The sequence below is a fragment of the Diceros bicornis genome, chromosome 18, assembly GCF_020826845.1.
Source record: "Diceros bicornis minor isolate mBicDic1 chromosome 18, mDicBic1.mat.cur, whole genome shotgun sequence".
Lineage (NCBI taxonomy): Eukaryota > Metazoa > Chordata > Mammalia > Perissodactyla > Rhinocerotidae > Diceros > Diceros bicornis.
Genome location: NC_080757.1, coordinates 46,430,358 through 46,447,270, shown reverse-complemented (window position 1 = coordinate 46,447,270; position 16,913 = coordinate 46,430,358). Strand labels below are relative to the sequence as shown.

Sequence of the window (16,913 nt, the reverse complement as noted above, 5' to 3'; positions counted from 1 at the left end):
ACTTTATTCCTACATATTTTTATACTATTATAAATGGAAGTGTTAAAAACTTCATTTCCAGGGCCGGCCCTGTGGCTTAGCAGTTAACTGCACGCGCTCCGCTACTGGCAGCCCGGGTTTGGATCCCGGGTGCGCGCCAACGCATCGCTTCTCCAGCCATGCTGAGGCCGCATCCCACATACAGCAACTAGGAGGATGTGCAACTATGACATACAACTATCTACTGGGGCTTTGGGGAAAAAATAAAAAAAAGAGGAGGATTGGCAATAGATGTTAGCTCAGGGGCAGTGCTCCTCAGCAAAAAGAGGGGGATTAGCATGGATGTTAGCTCAGGGCTGATCTTCCTCACACACACACAAAAATTTCATTTCCAATTGTTTATAAATATACAATTGATTTTGGTGCTCCGCTGCTGGCGGCTGGGTTCGGATCCCGGGCACGTGCCGACGCACCGCTTGTCAGGCCATGCTGTGGCGGCATCCCATATAAAGTAGAGGAAGGTGGGCACAGATGTTAGCCCAGGGCCAGTCTTCCTCAGCAAAAAGAGGAGGATTGGCATGGATGTTAGCTCAGGGCTGATCTTCAGCACAAAAACAAAACAAAACAAAAAAATATATACAATTGATTTTTGCATATCAATCTTGAATCCTGTAACTTTGCTAAATTAGTTATTAGTTTTAGTAGCTTTTTTGTAAATTTGTAAGGATTTTTCTATGTATATTTATAGATCTTGCCATCCATGTCTGACTTTAAAAGATCTGTATGATGACTATCTAAATATTCATTTTTATGGAGCAGCTTACAGGTTTTCAAAAATCATATAATGTGTTGGTGGAGATAACGTATGAAGGAGATAAGGATATAAAAGGAGAAAAAACTCTATGCCCTAATCACAATAACACTGCCTAAGATAGCAATAAAAGTGATGTCACAAGGTAATCCATAATTAGCTGCTTATTTATAACAGACAATAACTGTAACAGTTTAGAGGAAAGAGCAATCACTCAAAGTGGGCAAGTGAGGAAAAGTGGAGTTAGGATCTGAGCAGTCTTCAAAGGGGTATAGAAAGGTTCTGGGGAGGCAAAGAGAGGGAAAGCATCCCAGGCACATGGGACAGAAGGAACAAATGTACTAAGGAGGCACACTGAATGACTCACTTGGTGGCAGCAAGAAAACCTGTTTGAGAGGAACCATCTGAGAGAGCAGAAGAGGCTGGAGAGCCCTGAAAGCAAACTGAGGATGGAGGCGGGCTTTCCCAGCAAAGGTGTCTGAGAAGGAAGCAGGACTACGAGGCCTTGGAGGTACGAGTATGAGGCCTGGTAATGCCCTGCAGGACTGACTGGATCCAGGAAGAGGCTGGAGGCAGGGAGCTCAGCCCGAAGACCCACAGAGGAACAGACGGGAAAGGGTAAGGGCCTGTGGTGACTGGTGGTGAGAATGGAGGGGATAACCAGCCGTGGCCACAAGAGGGATTCTGACTGAATGAACAGTTCTTAGGGAATTAAAAAGTTGACATTCTGACCCTTGAAGAAAATAATACATAAAGAAGAAAGATTCCTTGGGGCTGGCCCGTGGCTTAGCGGTTAAGTGCGCGTGCTCCGCTACTGGCAGCCCGTGTTCGGATCCCGGGCGCGCACCAATGCACTGCTTCTCCGGCCATGCTGAGGCGGCGTCCCACGTAGAGCAACTAGAAGGATGTGCAACTATGACATACAACTATCTACTGGGGCTTTAGGGAAAAAAAGGAGGAGGACTGGCAATAGATGTTAGCTCAGAGCCGGTCTTCCTCAGGAAAAAGAGGATTGGAATGGATGTTAGCTCAGGGCTGATCTCCCTCACAAAAAAAAAAAAGAAGAAGAAAGATTCCAGATGGAACAGGGAAAATTTGGCATCAGCCTTAGTGCGGGAGGGAGGAGAAAACAGACAAGAGGCTAAATTTTGGGGCTCATTGGGCAGAATAGAGAATAAGCCTCTCATAAAGATTGAGCCAGATATTTCATTCATGTATTTATTCAACAAATATTTATTGAGTGGCTACTAGGTGTCAGGACTGTTCTAAGTGCTGGGGATCTGGCAGCAAATGCAAAAGACAAAATCTCTGTCTCTAACCATGCAGATAACACTGTCAGGTTAAACTAGAAGAGAAAATGCTACTCTCATTTCTAAAAGTTGCCTTTCAAGTCATCAGAGATTTCCCCCTAAACCTCAAAATATCAGACCCTGTGATATCACCAGACTTTCAAGGCTTTCCACCACCAGGCCCTAGCCTACCTTATCTTCCACTTTCATTTACCCAGTCACTACTGCCCATCCCTTTCCCGTCTGTTTCCTTACACTGCCTTCTATGCTTGTAAAACCCTCATACCTCCTTTCCATGGATCCAAATCCTGCCCAATATCAATACAGCACAGTGGCATTAGGCTTCCAGGCCTCCTTACTTGCTAGCTGTAGGGCCTGGACATGTGACTTAACTTGGCTAAACCTGTCTCCCAATCTGCAAAGTGAGGACGTTCACAGTACCTCCCTCATAGAGCTGTATGTAATACCCTATGTATGTAAATTGCTTAGCAGAGTGCCTTACTCGGTGCAAGAGCTTTTCATATCATTATGTCTCACCTCACCTCTCACCTCCATAAACCACCTGCAGTCTTCCTGGTGCAGTGATCTTCCAGTACTTATCTATACCACCCACTGGGTGACTAATCCCCTCCTGCCTCATGAAAGTACTGACGCTACTGCCTTGTGCTATTTCACTTAGTAAATGCCTGAAAACAGGGCCTGTCTTACTTCTGCTTGTACTGCCGACAGCAGTGGTTTCCAAACTTGGCTATCAAAGTTACTGAGGCTGCTTTACACATTCCTGGGTTCCCCAACACTAGACCAAGATTCTGATTCACTAAGTATCAAGTGGAGCCCAGGAGTCTATACTCTTAAGAACCTCCCTGGTGATCTGATTCAGCAAGGTCTGACAACCTCTGCACAGTACCTAACCCAAGGAAGAAGTCAGAAAATAGCTGAGATTTAATCTTTTTTGATCTTCCCAAAGAATTCATGTGTTTGCACAGACTCCAGTTCTATCGTCAGCCTAACTGACTAGCTCTTCTGCTCCAAGTTGCCAAGCAGGTATTGAGAGGAATAACAAGTGGCTCTCACTGTTATTCAATTTTTTGTTCAGATACTCAGACATTTAAAATTTAATGATGAAAGAGAATATAAGTTCTCTGTGAATACTCATATAGTGCAGAATAATGTGGTAAAGTCACCCATTAACTCCACCCCTAATTCTACTTACTGACTCTTAAACCACTGTTTGATGTGTATCTTTCCGAATGTCCTCTGTGCGTTTACATACATGTGTATATGGTGGGGTTTTTTAAAACATAAATAGGTTTGGACCATAAAACTTATTCTGCAACTTGTGTTTAACAATATATCTTGGAAGATCTTCTCACATCACTACAAATATCTCTACCTCATTCTTCTATAGCAGACTGTAGTAAGCATACCATAATTGAACCATTCATAGTTATTGTGGTTACATCCATTCTTTTGCTATTATAAACAACACTTTGTACACGTGTGCAAATACTTTTATTGGAGAGACTGCTAGAAGTTCAACTGCTGTATCACATTTTAAATATTAATAGATTCTGTCAAACAGCCTTCAAAGAGGTTGCTTCCACTTACTTTCATTAACAGCATATGAGAGTGCCAATTTCCCTATACCTTTGAAAACACTGTAAATAATCAATATTTTACATTTTTGTTGACTGATGAAAAATGGCACTTCACCACCATTTTACTGTTGAGGCTAAGCATATTTGTTTACTGACTATTTTTATTTCTGAATAACAACTCAATATCTGAGTGCTTATGATGGACCAAGTAAAAGCACTATGCTCAATGTTCTACATGCATGACCTCACTTAATCCTCCCAACATCTCCATGAGGTAGGTACTATTAGTCTTCTCACTTTCAGAAGAAGATACCGAGTAAAAGCGAGGTTAAGTATCTTACATTTTAAATACCGCCAGTCCCATCCCACAACCCAAGCTCTTCACCATTATGCTGAACACCAACTCAAAACATTGGCCCAGTTTTCTACTGAGTTGTGTGTATCTTTTTCTTATTGTGTATTTCTTATTGTGTATATCTATTTCTTATTTTATAGGAATTCTTACAGAGGGCTACTGTGTCTTTGTTACACATTTCCTTTCGTAAATTAGCCCATAAAACTCTGGGGCTGGGGGTTCCTTTTTGAAGGTAAATCTTTGACTACATTTCCAAATCTTCCATGATTTTTAAATTATTTAGGTTTTATACTTCCTTTTTTTTTTGGTGAGGAATATTAGCCCTGAGCTAACACCTGTTGACAATCCTCCTGTTTTTGCTGAGGAAGATTGGCCCTGGGCTAACATCCATGCCCATCTTCCTCTACTTTATATATGGGACGCCTGCCACAGCATGGCTTGATAAGCAGTGCGTAGGTCCGCACCTGGGATCTGAACCCGCGAATGCTGAGCCACCGAAGCGGAGCATGCGAACTCAACCACTATGCCACTGGGCTGGCCCCAGGTTTTCTACTTCTTAAAAAAAGTTTGGTACTTTGTTTTCCCTTAAAACAGATTTTTTACTTTTATCTAGATTTCTGACTGTAGCACTCTCATCCTTTACGCTCCTCTCCCCCTATTCCATGTGTCCACTCGTGCCCATAGCAAGGATGAACTTCTGCCCCTGCTCTGCCTTGGAGGAATACTGCGGGTGAGGGTTCTGCTCTTCGATCCCCACCCATAACCAGCAGTTGCTAAACTGACTGGCTAAAGCCTGAGTGAGGCACATGGGCAGGTCTCACCAGTGTGCCGGACCCCTCTATGTTGGACAGGCACGACAGCTCTCTTGCTCTTGCACATCCTGCTCCCGTGTAGACAGGCAAATTGGCCTGCTCAGAATGAGTCTGGCCATCCTTTGCTCCAGCTTCTCCACACCTTCCACTGAGTGGGGGAGGTCAAGTTGGGTCTGCCCTTGAATTAGAAGTGGAAAAACAGAAAGTCTCATTTAGGCTAAGAATAAGCTGTATTTTTCCAACTTAGTTTACCAGGCAGTAGCACCACATTGGAGGTGCTTGTTCAGTGATTAATAGAGTGGGTCTAGATTTCTCCTTTGACTATTATTATTTGTATGTAACTTCCTTGATAAGAAGCTCCAAAGAGGAAAGAGGGTGAGTGGCAGAAGTTAGACACCAAAATTCTACCATGCGGCCGGCCCCGTGGCTTAGCAGTTAAGTGTGCAGGCTCTGCTACTGGCGGCCCGGGTTCGGATCCCGGGCGTGCGCCGACACACCACTTCTCCGGCCATGCTGAGGCCGTGTCCCACATACAGCAACTAGAAGGATGTGCAACTATGACATACAACTATCTACTGGGGCTTTGGGGAAGAAAAAGGAGGAGGATTGGCAATAGATGTTAGCTCAGAACCAGTCTTCCTCAGCAAAAAGAGGAGGATTGGCACGGATGTTAGCTCAGGGCTGATCTTCCTCACAAAAAAATAAATAAATAAATAAATAAAACAAAATTCTACTATGAACCCCTCACCATTATATCCTCTATCATTTTCTTGCTCAGACTTAAAAGTTTTATCTATCTTAATGATCTTTTTTTTTTTTTTTTTTTGTGAGGGAGATCAGCCCTGAGCTAACATCCATGCCAATCCTCCTCTATTTTGCTAAGGAAGACTGGCCCTGGGCTAATATCTGTGCCCATCTTCCTCCACTTTACATGGGACGCCACCACAGCATGGCCTGACAAGGAGTGCATGGGTGCACACCGGGGATCCGAACCCGGGCCGCCAGCAGCAGAGCATGCGCACTTAACCAGTATGCCACGAGGCCGGCCCCTATCTTAATGATCTTTCAATTGAGTTTATTTTATTCTTTAAATGTACTTTTAGATTGTAAGAGAATTATAAAGTGTATGGCCACTGTATAAATCAAAATAACTCCCCCCCATCCCATCCTCAATATATCACATTACTAATTTGGTGTTTCTTCTATGCTCTTCTCTATGCTCAAACGTATATATACACAAGTGTAAAGTTTTCCCCAACTTGTAGAAAAATGGTATACTATATCCAATGCTATAAATCTTATTTTTTATTAAACAAAATAATGGGTATCCTTCAGGTCAATACGTAGATCCAATTCATTCTTTTAAGTGACGCACAATATTTCATAGAATAAATGTACCATATTATATGTCTCAACGATTCCCCTAATGGTGTACCCTGTTTCTCTTTTTTGCCACTACTGCTTATATGCCTTGTACATGTGTGCTTATGTATTGCTGTCTTTATCTCTGGAGGCCAAAGTCCAAAGAGTGGGATTGCTGTATTAGAAGGTATGTGCATTTTATTTTTATTTATTTATTTTTTTTGTGAGGAAGATCGGCCCTGAGCTAACATCCATGCCCACCTTCCTCCACTTTATATGGGACACCGCCACAGCATGGCTTGACAAGCGGTGCATCAGTGTGCGCCCGGGATGCGAACTGGCGAACCCCGGGCCGCCACAGTGGAGTGTGCGCACTTAACCGCTTGTGCCACCGGGCCAGCCCCAGTACATGCATTTTAAATTTTAATAGATGCTGATCTATTTTCTAAATACGCTGTAGCAACTCACAGTCCTACCAGCAGTATGTAAAGGTGTCCATTTCTCTACACCATCAACATTAGAAGCAATAACTTAATTTTTATAAATTTGAAAAGGAAAAATAACATCACAGGGTCAATTCTCATTTCCCTTAACTACCTGTGAAGTCGACCATCTTTTCCTATTTATTGATCACTTGCACTTCCTCTCCTATGAACTGGCTATTTCTACTCTTTGTCCATTTTTCTATCACCTCAAATAAATTAGCTCCTACTGTCTGTCATGTTTTGAAAATACTTTTCCCTGGATTATCATTTTTTAATATTCATTTTAACTGTGCCCACGGTGTACCTTTTCACATAAAAATGTTTTGTTCGTATGTATTATAATCTGTCCATCTTTTCCTTAGTTGACTCTGGATTTTTCTTTTTTTTTTTTGTGAGGAAGATCAGCCCTGCGCTAACATCCATGCCAATCCTCTTTTTTGCTGAGGAAGACTGGCCCTGAGCTAACATCTATTGCCAATCCTCCTCTTTTTTTCCTTTTTCTCCCCAAAGCCCCAGCAGATAGTTGTATGTCATAGCTGCACATCCTTCTAGTTGCTGTATGTGGGACGCCACCTCAGCATGGCCCAACAAGTGGTGCGTTGTTGCGCGCCGGATCCTAACCCGGGCCGCCAGTAGCAGAGCGCACGCACTTAACCGCTAAGCCATGGGGCTGGCCCCAGTTGACTCTGGATTTTATGATCGGCTTCAAGACTGCCTTCTCCTCTACTCACCCCCAGTGCCCCAGTACAAATTTCCTAGTCAATTTTCTTCTACTATTGTTTGTGAGACTTTTCTGCACATTTAGATATTTGATCTGCAATTAGTTTTCATATATAATGTGAATTAGAGGGTTCTAAATTTTCCTGCCAGATGAACAGCCAATTATGTCATACAATTTATTAATTTTTTCCCCAGTGAATTAAAGTTCTATCTTATCACATATTATATTTCTATATATACTCAGATCTGCTTTGGAACATTCTATGTGGTTCCACCAATCTCTCTGGCTATAACTATACCAATGCCAGTATGTTTAGTCTCATCTGGTAAGGCAAGTGTTCCCTTCTGTTTTTCAACACTTTCTTTTTTCCCATAATTTTTTTTTTTTTTTTGACATTGGTATGTATTTTAGACTCTCGTGACAGACAGTATTGCAGTTCTGCCCCTATTTTTACCTTCTATGTCACTTTGGGCAAGTCATTTAGCGTATCTGGGCTTTAGTTTCCTCATCTCCCCATAAGTTTTGATATGTAGTATTTTTTCCAATCAGTTGATTTCCCTTAATTTAAAAACATTTCTTTTCTTAATACATGGTCAATTTTTGTAAACTGAGTTATCTTTTTAAAAAGTACATTATTTTTTCCATATAAATCTTAGATATTCTTAAGTCTATTCTTAGGTATCTATAGTAGCACAGTCTATGACAGGTGCAGATTTGCAGGCATTGCTCCTTTACCTTCTGTCATTCAAATGTGGCTAGCCTAATTTCTCCATCCCCTCTTCAGGAGGACTTGATCGTTTTGTCTGGATGTCCAAAAGATTTCTTCTTCACCCTTAAAATGTAGAAACGTTCCTAGGAAATGTTTCAATGCCAAATGTTCTGTGTTAATTTCTTTTCACATAGTTCCAACTCATTATTTCAAATCTTTATTTCTATATATAAAGTCTTCTTTAACTACGTATTGGAGTTTTTGTGTTTCATTTCTTTGGTCTTCTTCAGCAACACCAATTATAGCTAAGTTAGATCTTCTGTACTTCTGCATCTATTATATTCTTTCTAATTATCTATTTCCATTTCTTCAGTCTGTCTTCCCTACCCTTCACTGTGTTTTCAGCAGTTTGTCTTCATTTTTACTCTCTTTCCAATGTGGGTTTTAATTCTGTGATAATTTTTCTTTTCTCTTCCACTATTTTCCTGGGCTCTACCTATTGACGTTCCATTTTCTCCTGTCACTATGCTTTTTTTTGTTTTAATTTTTAATTGTATTTATTTTTCCCCCAATGCCCCAGTAGATAGTTGTATGTCACAGCTGCACATCCTTCCAGTTGCTGTATATGGGACGTGGCCTCAGCATGGCCGGAGAAGCGGTGCGTGGGTGCGTGCCCAGGATCCGAACCCGGGCCGCCAGTAGCGGAGCGCGCGCACTTAACCGCTAAGCCACGAGGCCGGCCCTCATTATGCCTTATTTTACCTGATCCCCTGTATCTCTGCGTAGAGTTCTTTATTTTCTTAAGTTCTTTGAATTTATGGTGGCAAGACTAGGCCTTAATTTTCAACTGAAGTAAAAACATTTTTCTAGTGTGGGTACTTTACTTGTCACTTGTTTCCCTATTTTGTCCTTTTCCTTTTTTTTTTTTTGGTTAGCAAGATTAGTCCTAAGCTAACATCTGTTGCCAATCCTCCTCTTTTTGCTGAGGCAGATTGGCCCTGGGCTAACATCTGTGCCCATCTTCCTCTATTTTATGTGGGATGCCACCACAGCATGGCTTGATAAGTGGTGCGTAGGCCCGCGCCCGGGATCCGAACCTGTGAACCCCAGGCCACCGAAGCAGAGCACGTGAACTTAACTACTATGCCACCAGGCTGGCCCCTTTTTCCCTCCTTTCTTATAGTATCTTTCTATAGCTACTGTGCTGGTTCCTTTTGAATGAGGCAAGTTCTTTCTAGATGATCTGAAGGAGGTTCCTGTGGGAGAGAGGCCAGGGCCATATTCCAAGTTGGCAGAAACACATGAAGCTTTTGCATCTCCCCAGCCAATGGAGGTGAGGAGCTGTCAAGCTGCTCACAATTCAACCTCTTTTCCGAGCTGCCTCATCTAATGCTTCTAGAGAAGATGGCACGTCTGTCTATGTGTCTCCTTGTAGAGCTTAGCTCCCGTCTTACCCAAGGTGTCAAATGGGGTCAGGAGAAGCTCCTGCCTTCTCGATGTCCCAAACAAAGGACTGTTGATTTTGTCCATCAAAATCCTGTTCTGGACAACTGTGTTCTTCTGAGTTTGAAATCTGTAGCCACAGATATCCTTTCTCAGCATTTTCCTAAACCCATTTGATCTTCATTATACTGCCATCCTTCTTCACTTATGGGGGAGCATAAGGAAAAATTACCTGACTTTAATCATCATATTGTCAACATTTAGGTTACCCCACTGCCTTTTTCTCCATAGTCTTGCCTGTTCTCCTGCTAAACTTCTGTCTCTCACCTCCACTGCCTCTCCACAACTATTGTTTCACAACACTTGACCTCAACATGTGTAACAAAGGTCCCTAAAAAGAAAAGGCTGTGAAGCAAGATCATTTTTACTCATTTTTAAACTGTGGATACTACTATGACAGATGTCTCCTAAGAAGCAGAAATACAACATAAAATATTTACTCCTTGGAGGCATGGACCACATCTGCACTTTCAATTACTTTCATGAATAATAACATAAATTACTGATCACATTACTCATATCTTATATTTTAAAAAAATTAAAAAGGTGCCATGTTTATTTTGTTATTACATGCTCCTTGAAGGAGGAAACTGTGTATTCTACTTTATTACACACAGTGCTAGTATCAGAACACGAAGGTGAACGCATATATATATATACACACACACACATATATATATGTGCGTGGATATACATAAGTTTTTAAAAAGCCCCCAAGTTATCCAAATCAATTTACCACTCTACTCTGTGGAACATTTTCCCACAATTGTTAATATAACCAAAATCAGCTAAAGTAAAATTCTGAGAGAATAAACCAGCTTTTCTTGGTCTTTTCCATTTGTCCTCCCTTAGAGCCTGTTCCTGACTGATTATTGATGATCAGTGTCTGCAGAGAGGTCCTGCCTTGTCAAACTTTGAGATGAATTCTGGCATAGCACCCCTTTGGCTCCTGGCAGAGATGCTGACCAGTCAGCTCTGGCATTATGGCCTGAGGCAGGCCAGACTACCTACAGAACACAGATTCATTCCTTGTTCAAATCACAGCATCTCCAGTAAGTCTGTGTGAACCAGGTTAGGGCAAAAAGCAATAAGCAGCAGAATTTTATCCAGTGGTCCCATGGAGGAATTAGTCCTCTCACTGTCTAGAAAAAAGAAAGGAGGCAGTTAAAATCAGAAGAATTTTATATTTTAAATTCCCCTGCTAACAGTCTTGCCAGGGACTGATGGAGCACTGCAAAATTCTAAATATCTATCAAAAATACTTATGTGTACTAAAACACTTTCTCTTTATTGCTGCCAATCTCACACCCGCTAACAAAGGCTACATAAGGTTACTAAGTATCATCACTGTGCCTAAAACACACGTGTATGTGTTCAATACTATTTGCTGAATTAATGAGCAAATGAATAAGAATTCTACAGGTCTGCCAAGAACATTGAGAAATGAAAAATTATATGATAGAGTCAAAATCATCAAGTGCCAAATAGATAAAGTAACTCTGCATTAGGGCCAGCCCCGTGGCTTAGCGGTTAAGTGCGTGCGCTCCGCTGCTGTGCCCTGGGTTCGGATCCTGGGCGCGTACCGACGCACTGCTTCTCCGGCCATGCTGAGGCCACATCCCACATACAGCAACTAGAAGGATGTGCAGCTATGACATACAACTATCTACTGGGGCTTTGGGGGAAAAATAAATAAATAAATAAAATTATAAATACAAATGTGCTGGGTACTTTACAAACATTATTTAAAAAAAAAAAAGTAACTGCATTAAAGATCTCAGAGGAATCAGCACAGGCTGACAAGGCAAGCATTCATCCCATGTGTATTTCAAGAACAAGGTAGTCTAACCTGGATTCACCACCAGTACTCTTCAGAAAGCATCAGGGATACCTACAGTTTCTCTTCTCAGAATCTCAAAAATATTTTCTAGATGCTAAATCTTAAAGCACAAATGGTCAGCTAGTTAAATATTAGGGCAAAATAAATCCCATCACTCTGCCAATTCTATTCAAAACCAATCCTGAAACAAGCAACTAAGTGGAATAGAATCCCAGGAACAGCCACCTATCCTTCCCCATAAAACAGGGGAAATACCACCTGTCTCAAGACCACAGATATTGTCAAAACTTAGGAGAAATAACAGAGTTGTTCTATCAGAGTTACTGTGTCTAAGTCAGGTAGAATAAGAGAAAATGGGCTTAAACTAGCACATTATAGTACTTGGAGTCTGACTACAAGAAGCTTCTAGACCACGTAATGGGTTTAGTTGAAAGGAATCAAGGGAATTTTTTCCCCTGAGTTTTTAAAAGGCAGAGGAATGAACATAGTGACATTCTAAAGTAACTTTCTGACCTAAGGTCCTGATTCCTCTCTGGAAAACACAAAAGTCAAATTTACCTAATACCCATATAACTCTCCTTGATTTTATTCCAATTATAGGTACAGTAATGATGATGATTTAAATAACAGTAGCCAACATTTCTAAATCACTTACTATGCACCAGGCAGAGTTCCTAAGCGCATTACATATATTAACTTATTTAATCTTATTATCCTCATTTTACAGATGAAGAAACTGAGGCACAGAGGTTAACTTGCTCAAAGCCACATAAAACTGGGAAGTGGCAGAACTGAGATCTCAACCCAGGCTACCTCAAAGAGGCTATCTGGTAACAGAGCTTTTTCATGGGAAGGAAGGGCAGAACCAACGTTTAGGTGCAAATCAGATGCCTGCCTCTAGTCAGCAGATGCCAAAGTAACTCCAGGGTAATGTTCTTAAAGAGTGCCATCTAGACCACCTGTGTCTCAATCACCTGAGTGTCTGTTACCTCAGGGGTGGAGCCCAGGAATGTGCAAGTCCCTCAGGGGATTCTTATACACACACTAAAATTTAGAGAACCACTGCTCCAACACCGATGCTGCTGTATCTCCCAGCAGATACCACAAAAAGAGAATGTAAAATACAATTACCAATAATGGGACTTTTTATTCCAGCGGTAGTTGACAGAATCTGGTTCTTTACTCTGCAGTGATTCCCAAATTTATTCAGATGATGGAACACCTGAAAGTCAAGTTGTTCTTGAAATGCTAACAGATTCAATTCTACTGCACCACAAACAATTTTAGGAAAACATGATAACATTAATACGAGATTTTAAAAATCATAATCATGTTTTCTTTCAGTCAATGTCTCTACAGTAAAAAAAAAGATGACCATTCTTGGGCTTTTTCATCAATGTTAATTTGCCGTGTGTCCACTGTCCTCTGCTGGCCATCACTATCGACGGCAAGCAGGAACCAATGGTCTGAAAATTCCAACCGGTAATTCGTCAATTCCTCTAAATTATGAAGTCTGGCGCCTCCAAAGCAAGGTTTCTCCAAAACTGAACCTGAGAATCACTGCATTAAAGTGGGATTTACTGCCCACCATCCCTTAGGCACAGATCCTCTGCAGCCAGGTTTCTTAACTTGAGGTCCGTGAACCTGAATTGGAGAATCATTCATATTTTCACTAATCTCTAACTGAAATTTAGCATTTCCTTCCATTACAAACAGAGGCAGCTACTCACAGCAGCATCAATATCTGTGACTCCGTCACCAGTAGAAATCACTGATTTTTTTTTCATATCACAGTACAGTAATTAAACATCTTAAAATGGCATTTACCCTCATTACTACTTCAAAATTACAGTAATAATTACACTGGATGGTGTAATCTAATGAGTTAATTTAAAAGTACATATTACTATATCACCACTTTTTTTTTTTTTAACTTTTATTTATTTATTTTCCCCCCAAAGCCCCAGTAGATAGTTGTATGTCACAGCTGCACATCCTTCTAGTTGCTGTATGTGGGACTCGGCCTCAGCATGGCCGGAGAAGCGGTGCGTCGGTGCACTCCCGGGATCCGAACCCGGGCGGCCAGCAACGGAGCGCGCGCACTTAACCGCTAAGCCACAGGGCCGGCCCCAATATACCACAGGGCCGGCCCCAATATATCACCACTTTTTAAAAAATGTTTTTGATAACTGTAGTTCAAAATAATTGGTTTCCTTTGTAATCCTATGTATTTTATGCATTTGGAAACATAATTATGAAAAGAGATCTATTGGCTTCAGATTGCCAAAGCTGTCCATGGTGCACACACACACACACAAAAGTTAAGAACCCTGACCTAGATAGGTGGGGGCACAAAAACAGTTTTAAGACACTGCATTGCCTACATCACTGGAGTGAGTTAACATAGTTAACTGCTTGTTCCCTTACTACTAGGATTATTAGTTTGCATTTCACTACTAAGACCACACTGCCTTTGTGCCTGGCACAAAGAAAGAGCTCTATACAGTTGCTAAATGAAAGGACAAACTTTGGGGCAGAGTTACTGTAACTGAGGTTTGATGTCAATTACTCCACTGATTCCACCAGCAGCCTAACTGTGGCTCTGTTTCTCCTTTCTTAGAAATGGGACTACTACTGCTTACCCAAATAGATGCTGGAAGAACTTGCAAGGAAAAAAAAAAAAAAAACACACATCAATTTGGGTGAAAAAAACTCAAGCCCCTTGAAAGACATATTTTGCTTTTTTTTTTTTTTTTTTTAACATGTATCCTTAAACAATAGTTCTAGCGGTCTCAACTTGACTAACACAGTTTCCACACTAGGACCTTGAATTCCATTCCCAGCTCTGCTGTCTACTATGGGCCATAAGGAAGAAAGAAGCATCAGAGAAAAAAAAATAAAGCTATGTCTTACTCAGGACTCTCTGCTTTCTGTGGACAATGGGTAGACTACAAGATCAGTGCATACTCCCTGGGATTTGTTTGTAAATTGTGTACGTGTAATGTCTGGGCAATGAGAGCCCATCACTTTCATCAGTTTCTCAAAGGGAATTCCAAAGAAATTTAAGACCTAACTCTAGAGAAACAGCTGTGCTCCTGAAAAACTGTAACCAAACTTACTATGTTCAAATAGTTTTTACATGACCTTCATGTATAAAAAAGAACCCCTTTCCTACAATAAACTGTGAGTCAGAAACAAGACTGACCTGTGCAATGCCCCATAGCTAGTCAATGGACCAGACAGGACTCAACCCTAGACCATTTGGCTTTTTCCCCCTGCACCATGCCTGTCACTGTCCATACAGTTTTATTCTCTTAAATCATGCTGTTCATGGTGTTAAGCAGGAGCACAGGCTTTAAACACCATTAGCCAAGGCTTTCAGTTGCTCTGATCACTATCAATCACAATGTTTACTCTAATACAATAAAAGGAAGAGATAAAGGGGTAAAGAAAATTCTCCCCATTGACTTATTCAACAACTTTCAAAAATAAATTTATGCTGCACTGCCAGCTTCAAAGCTACCTCCTACTACCCGTGCTTCTAGGAAGGGTTCTCAAATTCTGGATGTCCAGAAACTTAACTACTCGGGTTACACAGCTGTATTAGCATGCAAGAAGGCAAGAAAAGACACGGCAAGTGTCATCCTTCTCTACTCAGAAAACAACGGCGGGATCACGGCCATGGGCCAAGATTTTCAGAAAGAGATCGCTTTGAAAACGACGGATATCAGGCAGCAACAGCAATGGCAATCCTGGCAGAAGGGCTAGGGGCATGAATAGTACCAGAGAGTGGGAGTAGGGGGCGGGGAAGCCCGCGCAGTGAAGAGTCCTAAGAGAAATCTGGTGTAGCCAGGAGTGAATGACTACCAACTGAGGAGCCAGCCTTTTCCTTCATATCCATCCCTCTCTCTTACCTCCTTCGCCCCACAACTGAAGCAATGCGGCAGGAGAGGAGGAGGACAGGAATGATAAAGGGCACAGATTTGGGTGGAAACTCGGGTTTGAGACCTGTTTCCACCACGAAACAGCTGTCTGAGTCGGGCAAGTCACAACACTGTGCCTCAGTTTCCCCATCAGTAAAATGGGGGTAACCACACTCCTGACTACACAGGAACGCTGCCAGGATTAAACGAGACAACGACTGCGAAACCCTCTGCACAGGGCCAAACTCAGAGGAACCGCTCCGTGAAGCTAAGGCAAGTTCGCAGAAGGGTCCTGGGGTTTGGGGTCCAGCCCGGAGAGGGCGCTCCCGGGGCCCGCTCCCCGCCAGCCGGGTTCCGAGCCCCTGCCCGGCCCACCTTGTTGTTGTACTCCTCCACGAAGCTGCCCAGCGCCAGGCGAAAGCGCTTGTCGGGCCGCACGCTCCAATTCATGGCGTAGACGGTCCAGGGCGCTTCATACTTGTAGATCTCCTTCCGTTTGCCGTGCAGGGACATGGTGGCGGCGGCGGGGCCGCAGGGCGGGCCGGGACTACAGCGGGCTGCGGCGGGCGGGGCACGGGTCGGGCAGAGAGCCGGGCCGGAGACGGAGAGGGTCCGAAGGGAGGCGGGGCGGGGGCGGGCAGAGACGGCCTAGCCCGGAAGCGGGGCAGCGACAACAAACAACGACGGCCGGGCCCGACCCTCAGTTTAAAACCCGCTTCGGCTCGGACAACCACCACCTTCCGTTTGAGACGCCGCCCCGCCCTCTCGGAACGGAAGCCACGCGGCCCACGCAGCGGCGCCGGCCGTTGGCTGCCTGACACGTCCGTTCGAACAGTTCCTTCTTCTCATTGGCTATTGCACCGTAACTTCTGAAACCTCTTCACTATTGGCGTAAATGTCTGTCATTTCAATTACTTGCCCTGCCCAATTCCAAGGGAGGGGGGGGCCCCGGCGCTTTCGCAGTCCCGAAGGTCATTGGCTGACAAAGATGTCAGTCAGAGAGATAACAGCGCAGTGCGCGTGAATGGGGTGAGGGCGTGGGAGGCATAGGAGGCTAGCGTGCGGAGCGGCAGGCCTTCAAGTTCTAGGCCAAGTCTCCGAGAGCGAGAGCTCTTGTGTAACGTGCTCTCACTCCCCCTGTGCAGGTGCTATTCCGAGTGGCTATGCCACTCTGTCGAGTAAAAATTAAAATTCTGCCTTTCCTGAGGGCCTGCTGCATTTCGCGTCACTGAGCCCCGCGGCCTGGCAGCCTGGCCCGCGCTACACGCGAACCACCTTAATTCCCCACTCGTGCCAACGCCCTGTTTAAGCCGGAGAGTTGTTCTCCCAGTGCCCCAAGGGCAGGCCCGCCGGTGTACTCAGGGCCAGGCCAGCTTCAGTCGGGCCGTCCTGTGCTTTCCTGGCCACCGTCCCGTGCTTTCCTGGCCATTGTAGAAACACGCAGAGTTGCAGGGTTGGAATTCAGTAGGCAGCGACCCGAGCAGCTTGGCTCTAAGTTTTTGTGGTTGCCCTCCCGTTCCTTCACC

General features: G+C 43.3%; 1 protein-coding gene across 3 annotated transcripts in view; it reads right to left on the bottom strand.

Moving 5' to 3' along the window:
- The window catches only part of DCAF7 (DDB1 and CUL4 associated factor 7), a 33,743-nt gene extending 17,657 nt beyond the window's left edge, over positions 1–16,086 (bottom strand). For all 3 annotated transcript variants that reach the window (XR_009222733.1, XM_058561325.1, XM_058561326.1), the window contains exon 1: positions 15,763–16,086. Coding sequence is in view for 2 of the 3 variants with exons in the window: in XM_058561325.1 (XP_058417308.1) it covers positions 15,763–15,900 (138 nt within the window). In the remaining variant the exon portion in view is untranslated. The remainder of the gene's footprint in view (positions 1–15,762) is intronic.
- Positions 16,087–16,913: the final 827 nt, after the last annotated feature.